This window comes from Electrophorus electricus, chromosome 17 (genome assembly GCF_013358815.1).
Source record: "Electrophorus electricus isolate fEleEle1 chromosome 17, fEleEle1.pri, whole genome shotgun sequence".
Classification (NCBI taxonomy): Eukaryota; Metazoa; Chordata; class Actinopteri; order Gymnotiformes; family Gymnotidae; genus Electrophorus; species Electrophorus electricus.
The window spans coordinates 5,839,821-5,855,098 of record NC_049551.1 but is presented as its reverse complement, the minus strand read 5'-3'; the positions used below and the strand labels follow the sequence as shown (position 1 = coordinate 5,855,098).

Here is a 15,278-nt window from a genome sequence, read left to right as displayed (position 1 = left end):
AAATCTAATGCAATTTCTAAAAGAGCTAAATAAAGAATACATTTGTTTTTCACTTGTTGCATTATAGATTTGTTCGCAAAGCTAATGGGCGTGCATGTTGTATAAAACAATTGTGTATAGCACGACATATTAATGATCTCAGCTTGTATCTTGGGGAGCTAGAGAGATTTCCTCGTATTGTTTTGTAGCCGGGAGGTTCTCTGATTTCCTGCTCTGCTTTTCTGTTTCTGTGTGACAGTGCATACATGTCAAAACTGCTGAAAACACAACACTTTTATGAAGTAATTAAGTAAATAGATACGAATAGATTTCTAAACGGTTTTAATGTTTAGGTTTGTAGAATACTCCCTTGTTGCTAGCTTTTTTTTTTTAAATAATAAATTGGTCAGCATTTAAATCAGCGTGATTCTGTGAAACAATGTCCGGACTGACAAAGACTTACATTTAAACCTATTTTACTAGTGAATGATTCGAGGTTTCACATCACCAAGTTGCCGACAGGAGAGTAAGTGCACCACTGAACTGTCACCTTTCCCCAGAGTGCTCCGGGTCAGCAGGGAGTGTCCCAAACGCAAATGGCGCCTTGACGGGAGTGAAGACCGTTAAACTTACTATTAACGGACCTCGGAGCTTTACTTGATGTTATGATGGTGATCAGAGGAGTCCGCTAAAGCTGAATCAATGCTTATTTTTTGGAAAATTACTCAATATTGCTGCGTCCCGAAGGTTTCAATGGAACTGGACGGTGTTTATTAGTTCTGTTTAATCTAACTTTCCATACGGTTTCCATATAATGAGAGGGACTCCGATTTTCAGGATGTGTTTGGTTGTCGTGGTTGTCCGGTACCTTCAAGGTAAGCAGAGTGTGTTGTATCGTTGTTATATCACAGGTTTTAAGCTGTTTTATGTAACCTACTACACAAGACGACAGGTAGCCCCATATTCCTTACAGTTATGGAGAGCATCCTAAAGCTAAAATTACTTAACATCTGCTATACTTGGTTTTTAAATACAAATCACTATTGTTTCCAGCAATTACATTTTTATTTCAGTGGGAGTCTTATTGAGCTTTTATTTTAATGTTTTTACTGAAATAATAGATCAGACAGCAGTAAGAACAGGGTCTCAGGGTAGTTAAATAAATGTATGTTTTTTGCTTCCATTGATATGCCTTTTCTCTCTGGATTAAACACTTGATTTCTGTACATTGTAGGCAGTCAGTTTGTAATGGCTCAGTGAATTTTTTAGTGTTGAGAACCACCTGCTGAGTTTCAGGGGAGGGCCTGTAGTGACATAACGTGCAACCGATTAGGAAAATGCCAGTTTAATATCTAGTAAACACAATGTAAATGTTTGTTTTTTTATGTATATTGTGGACTATAAAGCTAATCCTTTAGGTTTATCACCTCATTTTAGAAGACGTTGATCTAATTTAAATTTTTTGTTCAGGGCTTTCCTGAAATTCCTTTATCCAGTAAGATTTACAACAGGGTTATAGGCTGTTACTTTCCGCTTTTTCAGGAAATAGTTGCTCATGAGACAATAGAAATGTTTTTCTAGCTGAAGACAGATTTGCCAAGAATGTGAGTATCTCCTTCCAGTCTACCACTGCAGAGGCTCTTCTGCCTGACTGACATGGATTGCGTTGAACTCTTGGATGTAGCACTGCAAACAGCATCGAATGCACCTTTAAGACACAGTAAAATGTTTTTTAAAATAAAATCAGCCTGCAGCGTAAGAAGCGGTGAAACATAACCTGGTGACCTGTTACCTTTCGAGTGATTTTTTTGTTTTTCAAAAACAGGGGCTCTGCAAGACAATTGCTTCCAGGGTCATACTGCAAAATTCAGTAGAGTGTGTGGCATTGTTCGACAGACACACATCTCGATGATGTGATTGGCGTGTTTTGGCAAGCATGTGTAAAGGGGCCATTGTAAGCAGGCCAGTTCTAGCAGTGGCCCTGCTTGAGGGGGTCTGCACACAGGTGACGGATGTCCTGCCGGTTTCTGACTGTGTTTAGCAAAGGCCCTTTGTTCTTCACGTACGTGAACACAGGAATGATCTCTTTTTTCCTGGCTCATGCAGGAAATGGTTCCCTCTTGTACTCATCGACTGGTCTTCAACAGCATGCATGCCGCACTTCCGTTCAGTACCATCCAAGAATAGCAACTGTTTGTGTTGTGTTGGCAGCATTGTTGACATGGCAGTGCGTGTTCCCTAAGTAGAAAACCTCCTTCTCTTTGGAAAATGTATTGAGTACCATTAGTATCTGGAGATAGCATGTATCCATCACTTCTTACACATACAGCTCCTACAGTGATAAGTGACACTTGTAACCAGAGACTTGGTGTGATAATCTGTCTATACAATGAGTTGTGGGTTTTTTTTAATAAGTGTTCAGTGTTCTGCAGGCATAAAATAACAGAAATCGAAAGTTACTCTTCCTGTGTTCTTCAGGTTCCAGGCTGCGTGTGGATGATGGGCTCCCCCGTATTGTGCACCACCCTGCTGACGTGGTGGTGCAGGTTGGGAATCCTGCCACGCTGTCCTGCCGGGCCGAGGGGAACCCCCAACCCTTCATCCAGTGGCTCCGCAATGGCGTACCGCTGGAGCCGGAAAGGATGGAGGGCCAGTCGGGACCCATCGTCCTGCCGGAGGGCAGCCTCTTCTTCCTCAGGGTCACCTCTGGGAGGAAGAGTCAGTCCCACGAAGCTGTGTACACTTGCGTGGCTCGCAACAGCATCGGAGTTGCCACCAGCCGCAACGCCACCCTGCGCATTGCAGGTGATGTTTCGAGCTTGGCTTCCTTGCTAATGTCACTTTGTTTTTTCTGCTTCCAAAACGGCAAAGATCAATCAGTTCATGTACAGTCTATACTGCCGTTTAATATCGCTTATAATGTATGGTTTATATAATAAAAGTTTTATAATAAACCAGAAGCCCAAAAGTCTATTTTAGTTACGCTATCACTGAGAATGAGGCTGGTTGGCTGTGTCTCACTGTGCATCAGTGATGCTGTATTCTCCAATGCCCTTTCCTTGCTCGTCTGCCTAATCAGGCAAGACAAAAATCAATTATCTTAAACAGCATCGATGACCACTTAAAACAGGCATAAAAGCCAGAGGTCAGAGGTGCTCAGGGGAAGCGGAAGCTCTGAAGATAGTAATATGAGGCTGGGTCAGACACCAAAGTTTACCCCCTCCCCCGGGCAAACAGAGCACTAATTGAGCTGTAACTGCGCACCTTGTTTGCAGCTCAAAGAGACTGTGGTCCACCACATTCCACAGCACGGAGCCGGCAGAAATGCCATACTGATGTCCGTAGACAGCACTTTAGGCTAGAAGCCTTTTCTGGTGAATGCTGCATCAGTATTTGGAAATATCAGCATTTCTATCACAATACATCGAATACTGTGGAAAATGTAGTATTTCTCTCTTCTTATGCTTTTGTGCCACATATTGCAATCCCACAGACAATTTGACAGTCGGCTATTAATTTGCACACCCTTAGGAGCAGGACTGCCTCTTGGGTGACTGGTAGTGTATTCAGTTAGTGGCAGCTCAGGGCTGTGCCTGTCTGAATCCTCTACACTCATCGCAAGGATGGCCGTGTCAAAAGCCCTCCAGACACCCATATTTCCATGAAACAGGGACACTGACAAGGTTGTTCTGGTTCCTAGCTCTCCGCGACGAGTTCCGCGTGCATCCCAGCGATGCTGAAGTAGCCCTGGGTGAGGTGGCCGTGATGAACTGTAGCTCGCCTATAGGATACCCTGAGCCCAACGTCACCTGGAGGAAAGATGGCGTCCTCATCAACAGCTCAGATGAACATTACACTGTGAGAATTCTATATTATTACATTTACATTACTATAACTGCAGTGATCCACATTTTTGTTGTGTTAAATTTTAGGATTTTTTGCTACCAGCTGTTTCCCAAGTTTGTTTCATTGCATCGTCGCACGTATTTGGTTAGGCCTTGACAGATTTTGCCGCTTGTCAGTAGAGGGCGCTAAAACCAAACAGTTCAGTAGTAGCAAGGCTGCTAAACTAAAGCTCTAGTATACCCTCTGAACAATAGAGTGAAGACTGACGCATCAGCTTCTGATAGGAGTGCAGGGGAGCATTAATATTCCTGTGATTATCTCCCCTTCTGTTCTTTCTTTCTGTTTTTTGATGATCAGGAACTCAGTGGGAAGCTGATAATAGCACCAGCTCATAAACAGGACTCTGGAGTTTACGTGTGTGTCGCCTCCAACATCGTAGCTGTTAGAGAGAGCAGAGCAGCCAGGTTAACAGTCCTGGGTAAGCCACAGATTCTAATCTTTATAGTCCTTTATAATCCCATTAATACTTCTAATAGTGATACATAACCAACTACATAACCAAACATCTCAGCTTCTCAAGAGACGCCCTAACTGTGTCTGTGATCAAAAATTATTCAAGTCTTATTCACATGTTATTTACACTCAGTAGTCACTGTATTAGAAACACCTACCTTATACCTAGTCTCACTAGCCAGTTTTGTAGGTGCACATATAGTACTGTGCACATATTTTAGTTCGCCCAAGAATTTATGTTTAAAGCTGTTTATCAGAACAGGAAGTGTTTATTTGCTCAAAACACAAAGGTGGGGTGCTATAGTAAATTCATGTTTGTTTCTTCCTTTGAATTTTCTTTCCCACCCATCTTCATTATGCCAGAGATGTAGAATTATAGACTAACGCATCTGTTGGTATGTACAGTTTGCTAGCCACCCTCTACTCTCTACCTCTACCCACCGATGCCTGGGAATTTGTGTGGTGAACCGGTTGTTATCTGGACAGCATCACCTTTGACACTGTAGTATTTTTGTGGGCAGATCCTGCTTACAGATGAAGGATGGCTAATGCAAATTGTACATGACATGTGCATATGAAGGACTTCAGCCAGTTTCATAGTGATGTGATATGCTGCACTCTTTAAAAATGCGTGCGGGTCACGAGCTTTAGTAAGGCCTGGGTTTGGGCTTTCCAGAGAAGCCTGTGGTGCTGCTGGAGCCCCTGGATGTTTCCGTCAGGTTGGGCGAGTCAGCGCAGTTCTTCTGCCAGGCTCAGGGAGACCCTGTGCCCACCATGGAGTGGAGCCGAGCGCAGGGGCCGCTGCCCAACGGCAGGTCAGGAACATGCGCCCATGTAGTTACACACACACTGATTTGCACCACACAGTCCAATGCATTTTATCCGAACTTGACTTTTGAAATACCATAGGAAACATATATTTTTTATGTTCTATTGGTGTTGAGCTTTACGGTGCAGCTATTTATGAGTGTTATCTTTACCTTGTATAACGGTGTTAGGTATTTGGTTAATCCAGACCACAGTCTTCAGATCCACTATGTGACGTTTCAGGACGCAGGCAGGTACACCTGCACTGCGGCCAATGCCGTAGGTGTTGCGACAGCCAGTGCTCAGCTGTTTGTGGAAGGTAAAAGATTAATATGATTATTGATCATTGTCATGAACCCTGGCCGACAGCCTGGTTTTTACTTAACTTCATGCATGAGGTGCATTTGACAACGTTCCTGTATGTATAGTGAAAGCACATTAGTGGACCCGCTTGGGCTCTGTGTGCTGCAGATGGAACCAGCAGCAGCCAGAGGGACCTGCATAGGGAGTTGTCTGCTCTGCGCATCACCCTGGAGAACGTCACTGTTCTGAGAACTGCCACCAACCTGTCCCAAGTCATATGGAAGGTCATTTGCACACTATGCTCCTCATTACATAGCTGGCACCAGGTTTAGAGGTCACTGATTAAAGACCACCTATACAGACTGTAAACCCAGAAGGTCAGGGAGAAAATAGCATCGCATAGCCTATTTTGTTATTGATCACAAAGCAAGGAACGCACTTAATAATAGAGTTATTGCTGCAATAACTTCTGTCATTTTGCGAGTTATCTTTATCTTACCGTAATAAAATTCAGAAGACTCCATAACTGGATTTATTCAGCCCCTCAGATTTCCATTCATAAACAGATGTCTGAAACAACAGACACTTTTTTTTTTGGGAGAGACGTATTTCTTTAACGTGCTCTGTTTCTCCTTGTCAGCTTCAGTCTTCGTCCCCCCAGCTGCACTACCTGGAGGGGTTCGAGGTGCTCTACCGTTCCCTGCTGCCTGCCAGTTCAGACTGGGCTGCTCACAAAGTGACCGGGCCCGCCCTGCAGGCCAGCGTTGGACCCCTGAAGAGGGGCTACATGTATGAGTTTAAAGTGCGGCCCTACGGGAGTGATCTGTACGGCAGAGAGAGCAACACTCGGCACCTGAGAGTGCCAGAGACAGGTGCGTTCAAGAACGCCCTCGCCAGTCGGGACATGGGTCACTGGTTGGCAAATAAACTAAAAAAAAAGCAAAACAAAATAAAGCAACAAAAAATAAATACATTAGCGACAAAGAATGTTATAGTAGATAGTAGTCTTTTGCAGCAGTGCTGAAAAGATATTTAAGTTCTATTTACACAGCGTGGATAGCGCTGAATGGTTCTGAAAGTTTTGACTGCAGTATAGTTATACCGGATGTCCACAGTCCCCAGCGCACCTCCTCAGGGCGTGTCTATAACCGTGCCTGCTGACCGTAATGACACAGCTTACTTGAGCTGGGAGCCCCCACCTCACGAGGCTCACAATGGGATCATTCGTGGATACCAGGTAACACCCCTGCGTGCACACATACACACACACAGTCTTTCTCAGGTAGCACAGAGAAACCCTACCTTTAATCTGAACAAGTCATGTGTGTCCTATTGTGTTGACTGTCATCCTGTAATGGGAGGCTGGCGGTAATGAAGAGCCAGAGCTAGACTGGTCGTTCAGGTCTGTGCCTTGGGCTCCGGGTGGCAGCTCATGGTCAGTACACTTCAGTGGTTTAGGTTACCGAGACCCTGTCATCATCCCGTGATTCCATCAGCGATACTTCAGCTGGTTCCTCTCCGGCATGGCTCAGAGCAAGCCCTATTTCAAGATCTGTCTGTTTGGTAGCTCAGAGGTGCTGGTTGTTGTCTGTGTCCAATGTGCTGTGTGTCCTCAGGTGTGGTGTATGCAGGAAGAGGAACAGCAGTCCCTGAACTGGACGGTGAACAGTGGGACACATTTCCTGGAGATCAGCCCCCTGCAGACTGGCAGGCACTACTGGCTCCAAGTAGCAGCAGTCAACGGGGCAGGTGTCGGAGCCCAGAGCAGCCCATATAAACTGCTCTTAGGTATACCCATGCATACAAATCTCTCCTTGCATACACTGACATATACTGTCAATAATATAACTGGATATACTGACAATATTGTTTCTTTATTTCTTTTTTTCAGAATCAAAGGAAGAATCAACTCCGTATCAGAAAAGTGCAGTGAATCTCTCAGAAGTGTTGGCGATTATGAGGGAGCCTGTATTTATCGGCATTGTTGGCGCCCTCTTGTGGTGTGTGCTGATGGCTACAGCTGCTTGTCTCTACCGGAAACATGTCAGATCAGCTAATCTTGGAGGAGGAGATCACAAAACAGCAGGTTAACACCAGTATTTGCATTTGACTACAGCATTTTATTCATATTTTAAGTATAAATGATTAAGTTTAAATTTGTTTCTAGGTTTATACCAACTCGCTAATGAGGACCTCATCATCAAGCACAGGTAATACGTATTCTTTATTTTTCATAAGACATATTCCTTTTTGTAATCACAGGTAAAAATATAATCAGATAACTTTCAGAGCCAATATTTTACCTGGTTGTGTGGTCTTTGACATGGGGAAATTTGGTGTTTTAAAAGCTTATTAGCATGCCAAGCAGAATTCCTTTGGCCGGTCTTTAATGGTGGAATGACTCTGGTTCTCTTTGCCAGAATGGCAGTGCCAGATTCTCCATGGATCTCAGGAGTGTGGAAGCCTGCCTCTAGCAGCGAGCAGTACCAGAGCCAGGAGACGGTAGACCTTAGGAGAACCAGTGAGTCAAATCCCACGATCCACTTTCCAGCAGCACAGGCATTGCTACACTCACCTCTGCTTCCCAAGGTCAAATTTTCCCTGTTTGCAAGTGTCCAAGTATTTATGTACCCTGCAGTCCTTCTTCCCTACAGTGGTTACTAGACATTACTTCTAATCTTTTTGTAACAAGCCACGTGACTAGCCATGTGACTTTTCAACGGGTAACATAAAATCTAGAAGCAAAACCCTCAACTGTTACTTTATGTCCTTTTTATGTGGATATTGAGTCAGTCATTCTGTTACAGCAGAGATGTCCTCTGAATTGCAGTCCCTTCTACAGGTTTTAGTTCATGTCTGTAGGCCTCACCACTGAAGATAATGAGAGGTGTTATGTGAATGTGTCCTGCCTGTCTTGCCATGTTTTGACAGCCTTACCCATAACTGCAAGACAAGAGCCAAGCCCCCCCGAGCTAGCTGTTCCTATGGTGCAGGACAACTGTGGTCTCTACGGTACCTTCTACGTGGATCTGACCACCAGTGGCCTGAAGACGTTTAACAGTCCAACTCGATGCCCCAAAATGGCCCACCACAGCATGCAACCTCAGAGCGCAGAGACTGTATGCATCTCTCAGCCTGTTGCCAAGGCACCAGTCACCAGGATGGGGCCAGTGGTGCCATGGAAACGGGCTCTCCCGGCGCAGCCCAATATGGGCATTTTAAAGGAATCCTGGGAGAAGAACTGCAAGCGAGGTGAAAGAAGCTATAAGCGTCAACAAAACACATGAACACATTACTTTTCATAAAAGTGTTATGTATGCCTGTTTGTCCTTTGCTCTCTCTCCCTCTCCCTCTCTCTCTCTCTCCCTCTCCCTCTCTCTCACTCTCTCTCACTCTCTCTCTCCCTCTCCCTCTCTCTCTCTCTCCCTCTCCCTCTCTCTCACTCTCTCTCTCCCTCTCCCTCTCTCTCTCTCTCCCTCTCCCTCTCTCTCACTCTCTCTCACTCTCTCTCTCCCTCTCTCTTTCTCTCACTCTCTCGCTCCCTCTCTCACTCTCTCTCACTCTCTCTCTCCCTCTCCCTCTCTCTCTCTCTCCCTCTCCCTCTCTCTCACTCTCTCTCTCCCTCTCTCTTTCTCTCACTCTCTCGCTCCCTCTCTCTCTCTCTCTCTCTCCCTCTCTCACTCTCCCTCTCCCTCTCCCTCTCCCTCTCTCTCCCTCTCTCTCACTCTCTCTCCCTCTCCCTCTCTCTTTCTCTCACTCTCTCTCTCTCCCTCTCTCTCTCTCTCTCTCTTGCTCCCTCTCCCTCTCTCACTCTCTCTCTCTCTCTCTCTCACTCTCTCTCTCTCTCTCTCCCTCTCTCTCCCTCTCTCTCACTCTCTCTCCCTCTCCCTCTCTCTTTCTCTCACTCTCTCTCTCTCCCTCTCTCTCTCTCTCTCTCTTGCTCCCTCTCCCTCTCTCCCTCTCTCACTCTCTCTCTCTCTCTCCCTCTCTCACTCTCTCTCTCACTCTCTCTCCCTCTCTCTCCCTCTCTCTCTCTCTCTCTCTCTCTCTCTCTATCGCTCTCTCTCTCTCTCTCCCTCTCGCTCTCTCTCTCTAGAGCTGCATGCAGTGAACAGTGCTCCGCAGGTGCCCATGCATCAGCAGGCCTTAGTGGTACACAGCGCCACTACCAACCACGGGCACAGGCTGAACCATCACCCAGGTACATGCTCGCTATGGATTAGCTATGGAACTGCGCACATAGATACGATGCTACTAAACTATCACAAGCAAAAGAAAAAGGTGTAACGTGGCTCTAGATTAACTTTGAATGTAGCGTAAAAGGTCACAATGTATTTCACTAATAAACACAGTTGGATTATCATGACAGTTTGATAAATAATAGATATTTAGGTATTGTTCTGGATCTTACTCTTGGTTTCAAGAAACATAAAAATATGAGTCATACAAAAAAAGTTGTTTAATTTTAGAAACATTAGGAATTCACTCCTGGATCTTCTCATTTTGTTTACTGTATGTCCTGCTGGCCTCAGTAAAGCAGCGTGAATCACTTAACAGACAAGCTATCAACATTTTTTGGAGGACAGCAGAACAATTTCATCACTGTCATATAATCTATAAATGTATGACAAACAATCTAATATAATGATCAAATTATTTATCTATTTATGTATATGAATGCATATCATGCACCCCCATGCTGAGTGTCTGTGCAGCCTACAGGGGGCAGTGTTGTATTCCTCTACGAGCTACCACTTTTGCACAATCTGCCTTTTCAATTAAAGTCATGAAACAATGGAATGCACTCCACACTGAATTGAAAATGGGTTTTTATACGTTCTCTCATTAAATGAAAAATGTATTTGACGTAGCCAATCATATTTGCATTAATATAAACGGACCATTATTTGTGTGCTCATGTTGAGTTATAGCGATCTGCTTAACTGATCGTAGGTTGTATTGCATTGCTTTTGTAGTTTGTATTGTATTTTCTGTGTTTTTTGTATTAGTAATATATTTACCAGGCCAGGGACTGCACATGGAAATTAAGTAGTTAGCTAGCTCTGGTGCAAAACATCTTTACTCATTTTGTAGAAGGTCCCTGACAAAATAAGTAATCTATTCTTGTGCAATTCTTACCTGTATGCAGAACATTAGTGCCCGAATTATTGTATTTGATTTCCATTCTAACAAGCAGCTGGTTGATATATTTAATCATATCATGCCTTTTTGATTAACTACCTGTTAAACAAAGTAGAGTAAAAGATTAGCTGATTTCCCCTCTGCACTATAGGTGGGGTGTCAGAGCGGCCCAAGCCTTTCGGATCTCCCAGAATCCTCCACTACTCGGCCTCTCTGCACCTGGTGGATATGCTGCCCAGCCGGCCCCCACTGCCCGGGGATGACAGCCAGAGTGTCAGCTCCGAGGAGGGGTAACTAAGGCGACCGATCAGCACCTCTGCACTTTCTTCTGCATTGCATCACATTGGTTCCCCACAGGCTGACTGAACCAGTGCTGCAACAGCAGGAAGGTAGAATTAGAAAATTCTCAGTCAGCTATTCACCGTGGAGTTCCGGAGTCCCTTGGGGACGGCCAGAACGAGGAGTCTATCACGGTTGACTCTGCGTTTCCACACCATGGCGGTAGTACAAAGGTTTCTCATTGCTCAGATGCCTCAGCACTCTTTCACAGGTTACATCAGTGGGAGTTATTATAGCTGCCCTACAACTCCCCATGGAGCTGTCTGAACACTGATGTGTTCAGATCCCTGGATTATGGAGCCAGGTCCTGCCATCAGGCATTAATGGGAGAGGAAGACATAATTCCTCTCCCCCCGGCACTCTGTACCCGGACGTCCGTTCATCTCGTGGCCCGTGTAATGAACAGGGTGGGGAGCGGTACTGATTTGGCTTGTTAAATAGCATTAAAGGCTATACGTTTAAAATGCAGACTGTATTCACAGAGACTGAGGCCAGCTTGTCCTTAAGGGCAAACGTTACAACTGGAGACAAGGGAAATGAGTTAGGGAGCACTACATGGCAGTACAATACCACCTCTGAAACAAAATGATTGTGTCCACAAACAGCATGTTAACGTGCTTGATCTTGACTCTGGACCATCGCCCAAGCCTGGATACTGGATCCTGACTGGATCAACTGGGTAAAGTGTCATGTCAGTGTGTGATGACATTACCCTTTTCACAGGTCCAGCCGGTCCACCAGGCTGACGGTGGACGCCGGCTCTCTGCAGTCCGTGTGCACCGCGTCGGTTCTGCAGGGCCAGGGCACCATGGCGACAGGTTGCCCATCCCAGCGCAGCACCTCCTGCAGCCAGCTGTCCACCGCCTCCTTCTGCATGTCCACGGATGGCCACCAGGACTCCACGCCTGGCATGCAGGCCCGCCAGCACTGTCTAGAGCTCAGCCCCAAACAGCACAGACATGGGTGAGGGACTTGCACGCCCACAGACGGACATGCCTTATGATTTTTCCATCCGTCCATATCTAATTCCTAATTATCCATTTCATCTCTTTGATCCACTCTTGAGTGAAAGGGAAGGAGACAGAGGATAAGAAGGAATTTATAAAGGGAGCTTTGAGTGCTTTTTAGTGCAGCATGACAGTTGGTGTGAGGCCTGTTAGATGATATCAAGAACTGCCTGTGGCAGCTGATTGAAAGCATTTATGCATTAATGAAGGAAGTGAAATGTACGCTGAACTGTGCAGGTCAGAAAGTGGTCTGTTAATTAAATATTAGGCATTCGTGCGTAATGCTTTGAAAACAGCAGCTGCGAATGATCTAATCAACCGGGCGAATCGCCAGATGTTCACCAGATCTAATGTGTCTTCCTCATCAGCAGCCTGTCTGAGAAGTCTCCCTCTTTGTCTCGGACGTTCTCCCCCACACCCACTTTTGGCTACATCTGTGGGCCCTTTGACCGGGAAGTGGGAGACGTGGATGATGAGCAGGAGTCTCGGCCGACGGGACGCAGGAGGATTGCGCTGAGGAGCACGCCCTCCTCCTGCTACAGCGAATGGGAGGGCTCACTATGGAACGGGTGGGGCTCCGTCTCCGAGGGAAACATGCCGAGTGCGCGGGCGAGCATCATCAGCTCTTCAGATGGCTCGTTCCTGAATGACGCAAACTTCGCCCGCGTCCTGGCCATGACGGGAGAGTCCATGTGTGGGACTTTATCAGGCAGGAGACCATCTATTACTGTACATTTCCTCTAAATCGCTCTCTGTGTGTAAGGAAAGACTCTCAATATCCAAATGAGTCACAGTGATCCATTAACTGCAGCAAGGCCACCTGGAACGTAACAGCTCCATTTTCAAATTAACAGGGCAGTAACAAATTGCAATTGATCAGTGCAGTGCCAGTAGTTATATGCCCGTTGCTGAAAAAATAAAAACAGAATAAGAATCAGTCAGGTTTGGCCCAAAGAGGACAAGGCTGTTGTGAACCTTAATTTAGTAAAGTTCACAAGAGCCTTTCCTAAGGCAGAAACATTAAACAAACTGGTCTAGACTCAGAGGAGTAAACACATAAACAGGCTACTGTCAAAACCAGGAAGGCTTAAGGTAAGGCTATTAAAAACAAAAATGCTTGGACGCAATTGCAGTGTAAACCAGAGCAAGACTGTGCATTGAACGGTAGCCAGGGTAGAACTTGACCAGACCAGGAATGACAGCATGGGAGCATTAGCAACAGTATGGCTCGTATACAGTGTTGAGCACGTGCTTCCATAGCCCTGCTATGTAAACGGCGATAATCAGTCCTAATGGTACAATGTAAAAATTATACTAGAAAATAGCAATTGGCTTCAGTGTCCACTAGATGGCGAGGTCTTATCATTTTTTGTGTTATTCATGGGTACGCGAGGTCATTTCAAGACGTTTGTGTTGCTCTATAGTGTCAGCGCAGAAGCGTCCTCACCTTTTTGCATGTTTTATTGCAAACTCTGCTACGATATGCAGTTACTTCTGACATCATTACAGTTATTACTACCAAAGCCTCCACACACCTGCCTTCCATTAATCCACAGTGAGCATAGTTTATGGACAGGTTCTTACATCACCTCCGAATCAGTAGAGCAAGCAGTACCGTCGGAGAGATTAAATAGCTAATTAGACAGGTAGTCATTTAGACTGCATCTTAACACTAGAGATGGAGGATATATAGAGAGGAGGTTATGTGAAGAATGGGGGTAAATTGAGCTCGCTACTAACCTCTGCTTGTTGTTGTACCACCAAATCAATCACCCTTCTCGAAGGGGTCTAACTTCTTGCTGTCCCCCATTTGCCAAATTGTTTTTCTTTTTCCCTTCTCCAAGTGAGTACAGCCAGTGAAATTAAATGGCACAGAGAGTCATGTTTTAGGGGAACGAGATATTGATGGTTTGGTTAATCCCTTAAAATGTTTAGGACTCTTTCTCCTTATGGATGCAGGTTAGACATGCAGTGGTGGCACTGATGTTTGCATGTTACTTTTATCTAGGCTTTCGGTAAGTTATGCCGTGCGTGTGTGTGTGTGTGTGTGTGTGCGTGTGTGTGTGTGTGTGTGTGTGTGTGTGTGTGTGTGTGTGTGCGTGTGTGTGTGTGTGTGCGCGCGTGTGTTTGTGTGTGTGTGTATGCGTGTGTGCACGCATGTGTGTGTGTTTGTGTGTGCGTGCGTGCGTGTGTGCACGCATGTGTGTGTTTGTGTGTGCACGCGTGTGTGTGTGTGTGTTTGTGTGTGTGTATTTCTGACACCAGATTTCTCTCCGCCGGCGTCTCCCCTGAGCATGCGGTTCCCAACGCGGGACTGTTTCGGGGAGGTGGACCCCCTGCCCGTGTGGGACTGGAGTATGTCCTGGGTGGAGGAGATGGAGGCCCAGCTCCGATCCTCCAAAGAGACCAGAGGACCCGCAGTCTCTCCCCGCCGCGGCAGTGCTGAGTCCTGGGGAGAGCTGCCACACAGCCGGCCGAGCATTTACAACACAGCCTCACAGCGGTGATCCAGCTTGCCTCTCAGCTCTGACACAACAGCGCCCTACACGCAGGGCACACTGGCCCTGCCTTTCCCAGAATTCCTCAGACTCAGGCTTTTTTTGGGACTAAGGTTCCCAAAATCCCTTTTGGCAGCTTCTCTATCTGACTTGAATTGTGGTCATGAAAACTTTTTAAGAAGGTTTAGTAAACGTAACGAATGTGAGTTGCAAGGTTTTTGCGGTGCGTTATTCATGCTGAAATGAAAAGCACTATACTATAAACTGGTATTCTGAAATTACATGTAAATAGGTTGCTTTTATTTAATGAGCAGTATCATGCATACTGTTATGTAATAGCCATCTGAAAAGCACAGGAACTATTATACAGGTTTTTTTCATAAGCATGGATGAAACATGGACATCAGTTGAGATTTGATGCAAAATGAGAGCAAGTTAATAGAATTGGTAAAACTAAGGATAGAACAGTATCCCAACTCTTTTCTTAATTACATTAATATTACTTGTGTTTTGTTATGAATTTTATAGGTTGCCTTACTAAAATGTTACTTTACATATGTTTACTAATTCTGCTCCTGCTAAAGCCTTTGGTAATACAAATAAACTGTGCATCAGTGATAGCAAGGCTGGCTGTGTTCTCTTATCAAGCAAGAGTTTGCTTGTCCTGCGAACCCCATGTGTGTGCAGTTGTGAGGTGTTTCGGGCTGATTATTTGAGTTTGAGAGTGTGTGGGCTGAGTTTAGAAGCAGTGAATATTATTACAGGACTCTAATCCTTCTTACAAACAACCAGCATCAGCTCATACAACACTGGCACATGCCTGACACATACAGTACACACACAA

At 45.4% G+C, this 15,278-nt stretch overlaps 1 protein-coding gene across 2 annotated transcripts; it reads left to right on the top strand.

Annotated features, from left to right (window-relative positions):
• The first annotated feature begins 560 nt into the window (after positions 1-560).
• robo4 (roundabout, axon guidance receptor, homolog 4 (Drosophila)) lies at positions 561-15,052 on the top strand. Of its 2 annotated transcripts, none has more exons than XM_027000757.2 (19): positions 561-854; positions 2,458-2,784; positions 3,680-3,837; positions 4,183-4,303; positions 5,015-5,153; positions 5,337-5,464; positions 5,617-5,732; positions 6,089-6,320; positions 6,564-6,685; positions 7,065-7,236; positions 7,340-7,534; positions 7,616-7,658; positions 7,869-7,969; positions 8,380-8,700; positions 9,545-9,649; positions 10,742-10,880; positions 11,653-11,892; positions 12,308-12,645; positions 14,202-15,052. In XM_027000757.2, exons 1-19 carry the CDS (start codon positions 794-796, stop codon positions 14,441-14,443), a joined length of 3,300 nt encoding a protein of 1,099 aa, XP_026856558.2. In that variant the 5' UTR covers positions 561-793; the 3' UTR covers positions 14,444-15,052. The 2 variants fall into 2 exon arrangements, with proteins under 2 accessions (XP_026856558.2, XP_026856557.2); XM_027000756.2 differs by having other exon boundaries at positions 12,305-12,645.
• Positions 15,053-15,278: the final 226 nt, after the last annotated feature.

Excerpts from the sequence above, each read along its gene's own strand:
- robo4 (XM_027000756.2), top strand. The coding sequence starts at position 794 with ATGAGAGGGACTCCGATTTTCAGGATGTGTTTGGTTGTCGTGGTTGTC. Across the intron at positions 4,304-5,014 it reads AGCCAGGTTAACAGTCCTGG|AGAAGCCTGTGGTGCTGCTG; the intron begins GTAAGCCACAGA and ends TGGGCTTTCCAG. Across the intron at positions 5,733-6,088 it reads TGTCCCAAGTCATATGGAAG|CTTCAGTCTTCGTCCCCCCA; the intron begins GTCATTTGCACA and ends TCTCCTTGTCAG.